At 43.7% G+C, this 15,525-nt stretch overlaps 1 protein-coding gene across 1 annotated transcript in view; it reads right to left on the bottom strand.

The window, feature by feature from the left end:
- FIG4 (FIG4 phosphoinositide 5-phosphatase) overlaps window positions 1–15,525 on the bottom strand; it is a 416,571-nt gene that overhangs the window by 133,476 nt on the left and 267,570 nt on the right. The window contains 1 exon segment of the mRNA XM_030199197.1: window positions 12,774–12,969. Coding sequence (XP_030055057.1) covers window positions 12,774–12,969 — 196 coding nt within the window.

Below are 15,525 nucleotides of genomic sequence, written 5' to 3'. Positions count from 1 at the left end.
TAACATTTCTAGAGCGCTACTAGGGTTACGCAGCGCTGTACAGATTAAGAAAAAGGACAGTCCCTGCTCCAAGGAGCTTACAATCTAATGGGCGAAATGTCAAGTAGGACCTCACATGCAACTTTCTTTAAATCAATCACCTTACTTTCTAACTCTTCCTAGTGGTTAGGGTGGTGGACTTTGGTCCTGGGGAACTGAGTTCGATTCCCACTTCAGGCACAGGCGCTCCTTGTGACTCTGGGCAAGTCACTTAACTCTCCATTGCCCCATGTAAGCCGCATTGAGCCTGCCATGAGTGGGAAAGTGCGGGGTACAAATGTAAGAAAAACAAACCCTTCTATATGTTACATCTTTGCTTTACCCTTCGCTATCACTTATAATGTTCTATTATGTATTGTGTTGACATTGTAAATAGTATACCATGAAAATGAAAAAGTGAGGACTAATGTTGAGGAAATCCAAAAAACCCGACACGGCCGTGTTTCAGCATCAAAGCCTGCATCAGGGGTCAAACAAATCTTTTTCGGTTGTCGTTCAATTACAGACAAACAGAAAATATTGTAATGGGACTTCCTTCAAACTCAAAAATTGAGCGATCAACTATGGAGTGCCTCAACGGCAATGCACAGAAATGACGTCAATCGTGCCGTTGAGGCACTCCATAGTTGATCGCTCAATTTTGAACGACAACCAAAAAAGATTTGTTTGACCCCTGATGCAGGCTTTGATGCCGAAACACGGCCGTGTCGGGTCGTCATCTGATTATCAATAAAGGTTTTTGGATTTCCTCAACATTAGTCCTCACTTTTTCATTTTCTTTGATTTGCGTGAGGATTTTCCGCTTTTTGTTGCTTGTTTAAATAGTATACCATGCCATACTTTGTATTGGTTTTGAATATTTTTACTGCTGTAATTGTCTATTGCTCTTGTTTGATCTATTCTTACTGTACACCGCCTTGAGTGAACTCCTTCAAAAAGGTGGTAAATAAATCCTAATACAGTAAATAAATATGCACCAAAGCATCATTCTGTCTTTTGCCCTTGATTTTCTCCTGTTTGGTCACCTTAAAATTATCACATATGATTACACCCGTGTCCCGCTTCTCTTTTGTGCACAAAAGTACTTCATCCCTTAAACAGTATCATTCCCTTGGGTTCTTGCAGTTCAAAAAAATTTATGGACCATTGTTCTAGCTTTGCTAAGTCCCCCCCTCTTCATGTTATCAATACCATCAGGAGTGTCTCCCTTATTGCAGATTTTGGTATCATCCACAAAGACTTAGACCTTACCAGATAACCAGTCGGCAATACAACTTACAAAAATGTTAAAAAGAACCAGACCAAGAACCGATCTCTACACATCACTTGTAACATCCCTTCCCTTAGAGTGAGCTCCAACTACCCTCTGTTGCCTTCCACTCAACCAATTCCTAACCCAGTCAGTCATTTAGAACTCATATCGAGGGCATTCAGTTTATTTATAAGCCATCTATGTGGAATGATGTCAAATAATGGATAATATCTAAGTACTCCAGAGAACTGAAAAACAGCCAAACACAATCCAAAGGGTTGTGTGGAATGAATGTAAAGACATGAAGAAAGTGGGAAATACCCTCAGAAACCAAGGCTTCTGCCAAGGTCTGATCAACAAGACACTATTATCTCTAAAAGACTTTGTGCCCATGAGACCGATACCCCTGTCAGCAAGATTCAACTGAGTGGTTCCTGATGAAGCCCTGTTATGGGTGAAACGAATCGGGCCCCGTTGAAAAACAACAGTTGAACTGTGGGGTTGTCAAGCCAGCATTTATTAAGCTAAGTTGATGCATGCCATTGAACAGTTTTTGTTACTCAGTTATCTTTAATATTTGTGCTCTATTATGGGCTTTTTTGTATAAAATATTGTGCTCTATTATGGGCAATTTTGCATGACGCTCCTATATGGGCATTTTTGAATGAGTGGAGTAGGGAATATTTACCCCATGAAAGAAACTTGATCAGGGGCACAAAGTCTTGTATAGATAATAGTGTCTTGTTGATCAGACCTTGGCAGAAGCCTTGGTTTCTGAGGGTATTTCCCACTTTCCTCATTTCTTTACGTTCATTCCACACAACCCTTTGGATTGTGTTTGGCTGTTTTTCAGTTCTCTGGAGTATTAGATTACCTGTTTAGGATTAACAGCCCATACTGTTCTTTTCATCATAAGATAATATCTAAGTACGCCACATCTAGCAGCCTCTCTCGATCCCATTCCCTGGTCACTCAGTCAAAGAAATAATCAGATTTGTCTGATAAGACCTGCCTCTAGTGAAACCATGCTTAACATAAGAATAGTCATACTGGGTCAGAGCAATGGTCCATCTAGCCCAGTATCTCTAACACTGGCAACCAGGGGTGTAGCTACGTGGGGCCATGGGGGCATGGGCCACCGCAGATTTAGCCCTGGTCTCATTGCTTTCAACCCCTGCACATTCAACACGCCCCCCCCCCCCCCGCCGCCGTCAGGTACCTTTGCTGGTGGGGGTCCCCAACCCCCGCCAGCCGAAGTCCTCTTCAGCGCCGGTCTCCGGCGCGTTGCTGATCTGGATTCTGTTTCTGTAGGAACATGCAGGACATCAGGACTCACAGAAACAGAATCCAGATCAGCGAACGCATCGGACTCGGAGACTGGCACTGAAGGGGACCCCCGCCAGCAAAGGTATCTGGCAGTGGCAGGTTAGCAGCTGCAGGATCGAAAGGGACAGGAGAGTGGGGGGCGGCGGTGCAGGGGGGAGGGGGTGTCAAAAGTGGCAGGGGGTCTAAAATGTGCCCCCTCACCTCGGGCTCTGGACCCCCCCTCCCGCCGAAGTCTGGCTACGCCCCTGCTGGCAACCTTCCATGCTACCAATCCCGGGGCAAGCAGTGGCTTCCCTCATGTCTATCTCAATAACAGACTATGAACGTTTCCTTCAGGAACTTGTCCAAACTTTTTAAAACCCTAATATGTTAACAGCTGTAACCACAACAAGTTTCAAAGCTGAACTATTTGTTGAGTGAAAAAATATTTTCTCCTATTTGTTTTAAAAGTATTACCATGTAACTTCATCAAGTTGTTTTTATACTTTTTGAAAGAGTAAAAAACCAATTTCCTTTTACCTCGGGTCTTGCTTTTAGCTGGATTTCAGAAACCTTACTAATCTCTGTTTTAGAAGTGTTTCCATTAATTTACTTTGTAGTTCTGAACCTTCTCCTCCTTCAGGTCAGCCTCTCAGCCAGTACTTCATCACAGTTCCAAATGTCCCGTCAAACACTGCACACAGAGTTCGATCCAGGGCTCTAAACTGAGCTAGTCCAAGTTTTCCTGTCTTTTATTTTTACTTTTCATGAGAACAAAAAGTAACATGGGTGTGGAATTAGAACTTCAACCGAACAAACTCAAAAACACTAATCCACAAAAAGAAAACGTTAACATGCAAGATTTATGTCAGGGAAGGAAAAGCCTCAAAGAGCTCAAAATCTTTCTGATTAAAGAGCTACGATGATCGGCACTTCACCAACGGCAAAAGCCTTCCGATGCCCGAAACTTATCAAAACATTTTTGTCTTGAAAATGCTTATTGTGGAAAATATTATTTAGGTGTTTTGTTAAGCAGTATTTCAAGTGCAATTAATGCTGATAACGAATGCAAAAGACACTTTTATCTGTGAAAGTACAAGATTAAAGATCCCGACACTTGGGACCCTGAAGCAGCTACGCGAAACACTGGCCACCGTTGGCCTGAGGCGAGGAGAATCTATGGAAACGACTCTGACGCTCACTCTATATTTCTCCGGTGGTTCATTGAGATAAGTGTCTTTTGCTTTCGTGATCAGCATTAATTGCAATTGAAAGACCTGCTTAACAAATCACCTAAATAATATGTTTGATAACAAGTTTCAACATTTTGGTGGGGAAGGTTTTTGCCGCCGATGATGATCATCGTGATCATCTTAGCAGTTTAAATCAGAAAGATTTTGAGCTCTTGAAGGTTTTCCTTCCCTGACATAAATCTTGCATGTTCAGTTAACATTTTCTTTTTGTGGATTAGCATTTTTGAGTTTATTTTTACTTTTACAAACTCAAAAACACAAATGGAGAGAAATCTGTAATCCACAGAAAGTATTATAGGATCCTTCTTAATCCACATATTTAAGGGCCTTAAAGACTGGTCCTTCTGTCTCAAACAGTTCTCCTAGTAACTGGGCCTGGCTTTCCTTTACTAAGCTTACTTGCACCAGTAGGCTCAGGTGGGCTCAATCTCTCTTCTGCTCTTGGTTACCAGTCCTGTTTTACCAGATTACTACTTCTGTAGAAGTTTCAAGGTTTCGTCCTTGTAACATAGCTCCCACTTCTCTGGGGCCTGCAGCCCATCTTCCACTCCACAGTTTCCTCTAACACTGTTGTCCTCACCATGGGCTGCTAATAAAACAGTCTTAGTATTTTCACTCACGAGTTTCTGCTTTCATTAAGGTTGCCATCTTTTTGACAGAAAAAAAAATCTGACATCTGCCCTGTTTCATGCCCCAACCCAAGTCTCTTTGCATACCTATTGTTGCAACCTTCCCCCCACCCTTCTACAATCAACTGTCCCAATGTCTCTTTTCTGCATTTCTCTTTTCCTGTCTTTGCAGGGTCTCCTGTTCATTTAAGAATTCTTCTCTCTCCATGTCCAACATCCAACTCCCCTCTGTGTCCCTTATCCGTCCTTCCAGCATCTCCTTTCTATGCCTCTGGTCCTATTCACTCCCCCTAAGCATCTGCCTGTGTCCCTATCTTCCCTCAACTATAGCATCTGCCCTCTTTCCAGCATTTTCCCCATGTCCCTATTCCTCCCTTTTCCAGTACTGCTCTTCTATGTCCTGTCCCTATTCTACCCCCATGCCCAGATTTTGTCCCTCCCCTCTCCCTTTCCTTCCTCCCACACAACCCACCCTGGGGCCAGCATCTCTTCTCTGCCCCCCTCATGGTCTCTTGGCATCACTCTCTCCCTCCTTGGGTCCTGTGTCTCTCCCCCAGGGGCCCTTGGGTCCATCCTTCTCCCTCAGGGGCCTTTTTATTAAGCCGTGTAAGGCTCTACACGCACCCAACGCATGCCAAAATGGAGTTACAGCTCGGCTCTTGCGGTAATTTCATTTTTGGCGTGTGACTGAAAAATTATTTTTATTTTCAGCCGTGCATATCGGACGTGCAACCAAGTGGCATTTGGCACGTGTAGGTCACTACCGCCCGGTTAACGCATGAGACTTTACCGCCAGGTAACGGCTGGCGGTAAGGTCGCAGACCCAAAATGGACGTGCGACAATTTTGATTTTGCAGTACGTCCATTTTCGGCAAAAATTTTTAAAAGGGTCTTTTTTTATAGGCGCGCTGAAAAATGGATTGGCATGCTTCCAAAACCCCCGCCTATGCTACCGCAAGCCATTTTTCAGCGCACCTTAGTAAAAGGACCCCTCAGTTTGGCTTTTCTTTCTCTCTCTCTCTCTCTTCCCTCCCTGAGCGAATCCAGCATTTCAGTCTCCCTCCCACCCCCACCTGGCAAATTCAGCATCTCTTCCCCTCTCCCGCCCTTCCAACATTAATTAGACTCAGCTTATTCTGCAGTTTTCTGCGGGCTAGCTCGCACAAAATGGTGATAACACTATTTAAACAGAATACCAATCTGCCCAAGCACCAATCACAGAGTGGCTTTTCAACGTCACTGCAGCAGACGGCCAATGGACTTACAAAAATGACGCCATTCAATCTTTCCATCAAGCCCATAGGCTTTAGTGTCTTCAAACAAAATATTCAGAGCTGTTCAGCTTGCATTCTCCGATTTCCTCTTCTCCTGTGGAATCCATTCTAACGCCAGACATTTTAGAGATGCAAAAGCATGATTCAGACGCTTACAGTGGGCGGACAAAGGTGTATTATTCTTTTGTGTCACAACTGCATTCTTATGTTCCAGTATCCTAATTTTCAGGGCTCGAGTAGTCTGCCTACATATATTTTACCACAGAGGCACTCAGTGCAATAAACTACAACAGATGTAGCTGTTGATTTCAATTTATACAGTTTCCGATCGACTGGATTCTCAAATTCCACAGCATTAAGTGTAATTTTACAGATAGCACAACTCAAGCAGGCAGTGTGTCCCATCTCACGTTCTTCTGTATATATCAGAGGGACACAACATTTCTTTCAAATTATGCCTGCGACTAAAAAGCTTTAAATTCAGGTAAGGTAATCACTATTCGCCCTTTCATAATTTTCACAACAGCATTCGCTGCGATAGTATATTTTAACACACAGGTTTTTTCACTCTGTCATTAAACTTAGCCCTCCTGTATGGTTTACGAATTACAGACCTCGGATATCCTCTGTCCATTAATCTCTGTTGAAGAATACTACTTTGTTCTTTAAACACTCTCTCGGTGGAACATATATATATATATTTTTTTTTATTTGTTGCATTTGTACCCCACATTTTCCCACCTATTTGCAGGCTCAATGTGACTTACATAGAGGGGCATAATCGAACAGAAACGCCTATCTCCATGGGCGTTTATCTCCGAGAACGGGTCCGTGAAGGGGCGGACCCAAGCGTATTTTCGAAAAAATTAGACGTCCATGTTTTATTCGCCAAGTTGTGAGCTGGGCGTTTTTGCTTTTCAGCGATAATGGACAATGAAATCGCCCAGCTCAAAAACGAATAAATCCAAGGCATTTGTTCGTGGGAGGGGCCAGGAGTCGTAGTGCACTGGTCCCCCTAACATGCCAGGACACCAACCAGGCACCCTAGGGGGCACTTTTACAAAAACAGAACAAAAGGTAAAAGAGCTCCCAGGTGCATAGCACCCTTCCCTTGTGTGTAGAGCCCCCCAAATCCCCCTCAAAACCCACTGCCCACAAGTCTACACCATTACTATAGCCCTAAGGAGTGAAGGGGGGCACCTACATGTGGGTACAGTGGGTTCGGGGGGGGGGGGGTTGGACGACTAAGCATTAAGCAGCACAATTGTAACAGGTAGGGGGGGGATGGGCCTGGGTCCACCTGCCTGAAGTCCACTGCACCCCCTAACAACTGCTCCAGGGACCTGCATACTGCTGCCAGGGAGGTGGGTATGACATTTGAGGGTCAAAATAAAAAGTTGTGAAACATCATTTTTTGTGGTGGGAGGGGGTTTATGACCACTGGGGGAGTCAGGGGCGGTCATCCCCGATTCCCTCCAGTGGTCATCTGGTCATTTAGGGCACTTTTTGGGGCCTTATTCGTGAAAAAACAGGGTCCAGGAAAAGTGCCCTAAATTCTAGCTAAAAACGCATACTTTTGTCCCATTATCTGTGAAATGCGCCCATCTCTGTTCGGCAGATAACCACGCCCCAGTTCCGCCTTCGCCACACCTCTGACATGCCCCCATCAACTTTGTCCGCATCCGCGACGGAGTGCAGTTGAAAACGTCCAAAATCGGCTTTCGATTATACCGCTTTATTCGTTTTTGTGAGATAAACGCCCATCTCCCGATTTAGGTCGGAACTTGGGCGTTTTTCTCGTTCGATTATAAGCTGGATAGTACCGTTAAGGCGTTTGCCCAGTCGGTGGATAACAAATACAAAGTTGTATAGTGATCGTATGAGGTATGTGGAGGGTCGGAATGGACGAAGATTGCGTGTGTCCTGTTTGATCATAGTCATGATGTGTTGGTAGATGAAGAGGGTTACGTGGGGTCGTTGGGGTAGGCCTTTTTGAAGAGGTAGGTTTTGTCATGTATCCTGGGACTACACCGTACATGATTTTGTGGACAAAGGTGCAGATTTTGAAGATGATCCGTTCTTTGATTGGGAGGCAATGCAACTTTTCTCGGAGGGGTTTGGCACTTTTGAAGCGTGTTTTGCTGAATATCAGCCTGGCTGCTGTATTTTGGGCGGTCTGGAGTTTTTTTTAATCATATCCTTCTATATCTCCGAAATTGTGACACCAGTGGACTATCTTTCAGAGTATGAGGATGACAGCTATCATATTCCAAGAAGGAATTCCGATGGATGGTGGTTATAAATTCTGTCTCCCCCTTAACAATTTGAATGTCCAAAAATGAAATTTCAGCAGAATGCCATTGGCCAGTAAATTTTAACATAGGGTGACTTTTATTCAACCAGCCTACAAATTTCTCCAACTCTTCCAATGAATCTTCCCAAAGGAAAAATGTATCTATGAACCTAATTCAGAATTTAACCATTTTGAAATAACTGGAGCTAAAAATCACACTTGCTGTTCAAAGTCTGCCACAAACAAATTTGCTATTGAGGGCGCCATTGTGGCTCCAATAGCTACTCCCAAAATCTGCTGATATAATTTATTGTCAAGGCTATCCTGGACAGTTTCACAATGAATCGTGTTAGAACTTGTTCAACTGATCTTAACCCCCCCCCCAAAAGTCACAATCTTCAATTCTTCCTGTGGAATTACAGTATAAAGGGAAGTAACATCCATAGTTACCAGTACTAGATCAGTTAGGTTCCGGTTGACTAAGCCACGCTGTAGGCGCGCTAATGCTAGAGACACCCATATATTCTTATGGGTGTCTCTAGCATTAACGCATGCTAAAAGGTTAGTGCGCTTATAGCATGGCTTAGTAAACAGGGCCCTTAGAGATTGCCTGGTTTTGCAAAATTGAATTAATTTGTTGAAAAAATGAGTGGAATCCTTAACATATGAAGCTATCTCTTTAAACAGAGGGCCATTTTGATGTTAGTACATAAGTATTAGAAACACTCTATCACAAAACAGGGAAAATCAAACTTGATAGATAAATATTCAACCCCACTAAGAAGTTTGAAAATGAACGATTAGTTTGTGGGTGTCTCACAATACTATGGTGTAGACTCCAACTCAGAAATCTTAAATGATCAATTAATCAAATTGGAACCTCAAAGCTCCTCATAGGGAAAATACAAACGTATTGAAACAATCCCTATTATCTCAGGAGTCCATTATTATCACTGGTTCCCGTAAGGAGGAAAAGAGAAAAAAAAACATCAGACGTAAAAACTCATAATGAATGAGAAAAATGAATGAATTAAAAATCTCTTTTCCTCCTTAGCAATCACCTGGTAATTTGATTAATTGATCATTTAAGATTTCCGAGTCTACACCATAGTATTATGAGAAACCCACAAACTAACTGTTCATTTTCAGACTTCTTAGCAGGGTTGAGTACATAAGTATTGCCATACTGGGAAAGACCAAAGGTCCATCGAGCCCAGCATCCTGTTTCCAACAGTGGCCAATCCAGGTCACAAATACCTGGCAAGATCCCAAAAATGTACAAAACATTTTATACTGCTTATCCCAGAAATAGTGGATTTTCCCCAAGTCCATTTAATAACAGTCTATGGACTTTTCCTTTAGGAAGCTGTCCAAACCTTTTTAAAACCCCGCTAAGCTAACCGCCTTTACCACATTCTCTGGCAACGAATTCTGCTGACATTCACTATGCTACTGTGTTCATCCTGATGAGATTACACTCTCATCTGATGGAACCTGACGGCTCTCGTTGATATTCTACAGCAGAAGCTGCACTGGGATAACTCATGATTCTCCCCAAACACTTGGAGCAAGTGTTGTGATGGTAGGTGACTGACAATATTTCTAGCCACTGGAATTATATGACTCAAAGGTATTCAGGATCAATGTGTGGAAAATGAGAAGGGAAAACACTGTTACTTATCTGTAGCAGGTGTTCTCTGAGGAAAGCAGGACATAAATTCTCACTCATGGGTGACATCATCCGATGGAGCCCTGCATGGGAACTTTCATCAGCACAGATACTGAATTTTTGAAAATGGTTAATCGCACATATGCGCTTCTTCCCACCTGCCCCTGGCAATCAGATTCACCTTAGTCCATTACAAGCTGTTATAATACAATCCATTGAAGAGGTAATTTTTTTTTTAAGCACTGAAACTTATTCATCATACTCTGAACCATTCAAGCTTCACTAGATCCTTTCATGTTTGCACACCTTCCAGTGTATCTACCTTGTTGCAATTCACAAGGTAGTAAACTTTTTCTGATAATAATAGACAAGAGATCTGACGACTACTGTAGAATCTGGACATATGGAGGAGTGGCCTAGTGGTTAGGGTGGTGGACTTTGGTCCTGGGGAACTGAGGAACTGAGTTCGATTCCCGGCACAGGCAGCTCCTTGTGACTCTGGGCAAGTCACTTAACCCTCCATTGCCTGCCGCATTGAGCCTGCCATGAGTGGGAAAGCGCAGGGTACAAATGTAACAAAAATAAAATAGATACTATTGGAGATTCTACATGGAATGTTGCTATTATTGGTGATTCTACATGGAATGTTGCTACTATTGAGATTCTGTTGCTACTATTGGAGAATCTACATGGAATGTTGCTACTATTGGAGATTCTGTTGCTACTATTGGAGATTCTACATGGAATTTTGCTACTATTGGAGATTCTGTTGCTACTATTGGAGATTCTACATGGAATGTTGCTACTATTGGAGATTCTACATGGAATTTTGCTACTACTGAGATTCTGTTGCTACTATTGGAGATTCTACATGGAATTTTGCTACTACTGAGATTCTGTTGCTACTATTGGAGATTCTACATGGAATGTTGCTAATATTGGAGATTCTACATGGAATGTTGCTACTATTGGAGATTCTACATGGAATGTTGCTATTCCACTAGCAACATTCCATGTAGAAGGCTGCGCAGGCTTCTGTTTCTGTGAGTCTGACGTCCTGCACGTACGTCACTTAGGGTGGTGGACTTTGGTCCTGGGGAACTGAGTTCCATTCCCACTTCAGGCACAGGCAGCTCCTTGTGACTCTGGGCAAGTCACTTAACCCTCCATTGCCCCATGTAAGCCGCATTGAGCCTGCCATGAGTGGGAAAGCGCAGGGTACAAATGTAACAAAAATAAAATAGATACTATTGGCGATTCTACATGGAATGTTGCTACTATTGGAGATGCTACATGGAATGTTGCTATTATTGGTGATTCTACATGGAATGTTGCTACTATTGAGATTCTGTTGCTACTATTGGAGAATCTACATGGAATGTTGCTACTATTGGAGATTCTGTTGCTACTATTGGAGATTCTACATGGAATTTTGCTACTACTGAGATTCTGTTGCTACTATTGGAGATTCTACATGGAATGTTGCTAATATTGGAGATTCTACATGGAATGTTGCTACTATTGGAGATTCTACATGGAATGTTGCTACTATTGGAGATTCTACATGGAATGTTGCTACTATTGGAGATTCTACATGGAATGTTGCTATTCCACTAGCAACATTCCATGTAGAAGGCTGCGCAGGTTTCTGTTTCTGTGAGTCTGACGTCCTGCACGTACGTCACTTAGGGTGGTGGACTTTGGTCCTGGGGAACTGAGTTCCATTCCCACTTCAGGCACAGGCAGCTCCTTGTGACTCTGGGCAAGTCACTTAACCCTCCATTGCCCCATGTAAGCCGCATTGAGCCTGCCATGAGTGGGAAAGCGCAGGGTACAAATGTAACAAAAATAAAATAGATACTATTGGCGATTCTACATGGAATGTTGCTACTATTGGAGATGCTACATGGAATGTTGCTATTATTGGTGATTCTACATGGAATGTTGCTACTATTGAGATTCTGTTGCTACTATTGGAGAATCTACATGGAATGTTGCTACTATTGGAGATTCTGTTGCTACTATTGGAGATTCTACATGGAATGTTGCTAATATTGGAGATTCTACATGGAATGTTGCTACTATTGGAGATTCTACATGGAATGTTGCTACTATTGGAGATTCTACATGGAATGTTGCTACTATTGGAGATTCTACATGGAATGTTGCTACTATTGGAGATTCTACATGGAATGTTGCTATTCCACTAGCAACATTCCATGTAGAAGGCTGCGCAGGTTTCTGTTTCTGTGAGTCTGACGTCCTGCACGTACGTCACTTAGGGTGGTGGACTTTGGTCCTGGGGAACTGAGTTCCATTCCCACTTCAGGCACAGGCAGCTCCTTGTGACTCTGGGCAAGTCACTTAACCCTCCATTGCCCCATGTAAGCCGCGTTGAGCCTGCCATGAGTGGGAAAGCGCAGGGTACAAATCTAACAAAAATAAAATAGATACTATTGGAGATTCTACATGGAATGTTGCTACTATTGGAGATTCTGTTGCTGCTATTTGAGATTCTACATGGAATGTTGCTACTATTGGAGATTCTACATGGAATGTTGCTACTATTGGAGATTCTACATGGAATGTTGCTATTCCACTAGCAACATTCCAAGTAGAAGGCTGCGCAGGCTTCTGTTTCTGTGAGTCTGACGTCCTGCACGTATGTGCAGGACGTCAGACTCACAGAAGCAGAAACCTGCGCGGCCACATTGGTGATCTGCAAGGGTCGACCTCTACATGGAATGTTGCTAGTGGAATAGCAACATTCCATGTAGAATCTCAAATAGTAGCAACAGTGGAGGAGAGGCCTAGTGGTTAGGGTGGTGGACTCTGATCCTGGGGAACTGGGTTTGATTCCCACTGCAGCTCCTTGTGACTCTGGGCAAGTCACTTAACCCTCCATTGCCCCATGTAAGCCGCATTGAGCCTGCCATGAGTGGGAAAGTGCGGGGTACAAATGTAACCAAAAAAAAAAAAATAAAAATGAGAGGGAAGATCCAGTAAGACAGACAGCTGAAAGGCATTGCTGAGTTGTCAAATACGGTCTGGTTCCTTACCTCTGCTGCCTTGGTGCTGTCTCCAACATCAGCCATCTTCACAGGTGTTGACCGCTGAGAAATAGCCCCTTCCTCCTCCTTGTCGGTTCCTGAGTCATCCTCAGAGCTACTGGACACAGCTTCCTCACTAGGAGGAGGTGGGGCACTGGCCGCTGTTTTCCGCTGCAAAACTGCTTCTTCCCTGTTCGTCTTGGTCCTAGAAAAAAAAACCAAAAATCTTATCCATTTCTTTATCCCTGATCTAAGGCTTTGGTATCTCAATCCAACTTGATTTCATCACCTTTCGTGACCAGAGAACTGTTACCAATGACATTTTAATCAAGATACTCGAAGGAAACTTGGGAGCTTAAGACTTTTCAAGTTCAAATGACCAGAAACTTTGGAACAAATAAAAACATAAGAAGGAGAACTTAAAGACCTGGGCATTATAACACTGAGGATAATTTTATAAATTAGGAGGGGTCCATCAACAGAAATCGTGGATAGAATAAAGCCACAAACAAGTACATGTATGAATTGACTGCACCCACACTACACTCCAACTCTGCACCTCATCACACCTGCATGAAGGTCACGCAAAAACGTACACTTTCTCGGGACCACTCAGTCTCTCGGTGGCCCTGACGTGAATCTGGTAAGACATATAGAAACCACAGAATTTAGGCCCATGGGGAGGATTTCTTTATAAACTGATTCTTATCCATGTTCACAGGCAGAAACCATAAGAGAAAGAAATGCAAAGAAACATGTCAGAGTACAATGACACCTGGTCACTGTGAACTCCTTATGACCTAACATATAGTAACATAGTAGATGACGGCAGAAAAAGACCTGCATGGTCCATCCAGTCTGCCCAACAAGATAACTCATATTTGCTGCTTTTTGTGTATACCCTACTTTGATTTGTACCTGTGCTCTTCAGGGCACAGACCGTATAAGTCTGCCCAGCACTATCCCCGCCTCCCAACCACCAGCCCCGCCTCCCAACCACCGGCTCTGGCACAGACCGCACAAGTCTGCCCAGCACTATCCCCGCCTCCCAACCACCAGCCCCGCCTCCCAACCACCAGCTCTGGCACAGGCACAGACCGTATAAGTCTGCCCAGCACTATCCTCACCTCCCCACCACCAGCCCTGCCTCCCAACCACCGGCTCTGGCACAGACCGTACAAGTCTGTCCAGCACTATCCCCGCCTCCCAACCACCAGCCCCGCCTCCCAACCACCGGCTCCGGCACAGACCGCACAAGTCTGCCCAGCACTATCCCCGCCTCCCAACCACCAGCTCTGGCACAGGCACAGACCGTATAAGTCTGCCCAGCACTATCCTCACCTCCCCACCACCAGCCCTGCCTCCCAACCACCGGCTCTGGCACAGACCGTACAAGTCTGTCCAGCACTATCCCCGCCTCCCAACCACCAGCCCCGCCTCCCTGGATGAGAGGTTCTTTTAAAAGGTCATAGATTTTTTAAATGCCCATTCAAAAAAAGGCTCAGCACAGTGCACACATGCATCAACATTTTGAACAAACAACATATAACCAAAATACATAAAAGAAATAAATCATACAAATGTCAGTAAAAACATAGCAAAACTATAACGTCTAATAAAAAGAATAAAAAAATAAATAAAAACCTCTATCCCATAACTATCTTACAGGCTACCTCCCCCCCACCACCTCCAAAAAAACAAACAAACCTCATAGGTTGAGAAAGTATAACTTTGCCTAGTTCCTCTTAAAACAGAAAATGGTTGAGTGGAGTATCGCTTATGACAACTCTGGTGCTTGGACTGGACTAATACTTCCACGAGTGATACAGCAGATGGATTACAAGTTCTGCGACAGTGGACATTCCTAAGGGAGCAGATCATTTGAGAAACAATATAAGAAAGCTTGAGGAGTAACCTCAATGTGAGAAAGTGCAGTCATGTTTTGGGGATGCAGAAGTCCAACGGAACAGCACATGACCTGCTGACGAATCCTCATTTTCAACAATCAGGACAGAAGTTGGGATGATCGTATCCAAGAACTCAAAATAGCAAAAGAGTGGAACAAGATGGTGGCCAGAAACAAAGGGAATCTGGGGTGCATATTTAACTAGCAGGGGAAACAAGAGCAGATTACACTGTTCTTGTAGCTTTTTTCCTGGATAACTTAACTCTGCCTTTGTAAGATCAAAGTGATTCAGATGAAGTCTAAGCATAGCATAGAAACAGAAAATGACAGCAGATAAAGCCTATCTAGGCTACCCACCCATACCATCTATTAATCTCTACTATCCTTTCTTCTCCCTATGTGCTTATCCCATGCTTTCTAAAGTTAAAATAGAGAGTTGTGGTAGCCGTGTTAGTCCACTCTTAAAGGTTCTGGATCTGGGTTTTCTAACTCATTATAAAACATAAAGCGCCGAAGGGATTCACAGACTTTGTAAAAAGAGCTACAGTAGTAGCCAAAAAAGCAATCCTGCAGGAGTGGCTGGGGAACAAAACCACCATCACTGCAATATTGGCGAACTCAAATGCTTATACTTTTACGTACAGAACATCTGGCAATGCGGAACCAGCCACGGATAAGAAGACAACAATTTGAATGCAGATGGGCACCCTTTTGGGAAACCTTGACCCCAATGGTCCGGAGCCAGATATTGAACCTATAATCCCCGTTGCTGCTGCTCCTGTAACCTCTGCTTGTTATTGGATATATAAGGGAAAAAGGGGGGGAGGGAAGGGGGGTAGGGAACAGGGAGGGGAG

The sequence above is a fragment of the Microcaecilia unicolor genome, chromosome 3 (assembly GCF_901765095.1).
Source record: "Microcaecilia unicolor chromosome 3, aMicUni1.1, whole genome shotgun sequence".
NCBI classification, from domain to species: Eukaryota; Metazoa; Chordata; class Amphibia; order Gymnophiona; family Siphonopidae; genus Microcaecilia; species Microcaecilia unicolor.
The sequence above is the reverse complement of the archived record's forward strand: the minus strand, read 5'-3'. Positions and strand labels throughout refer to the sequence as shown.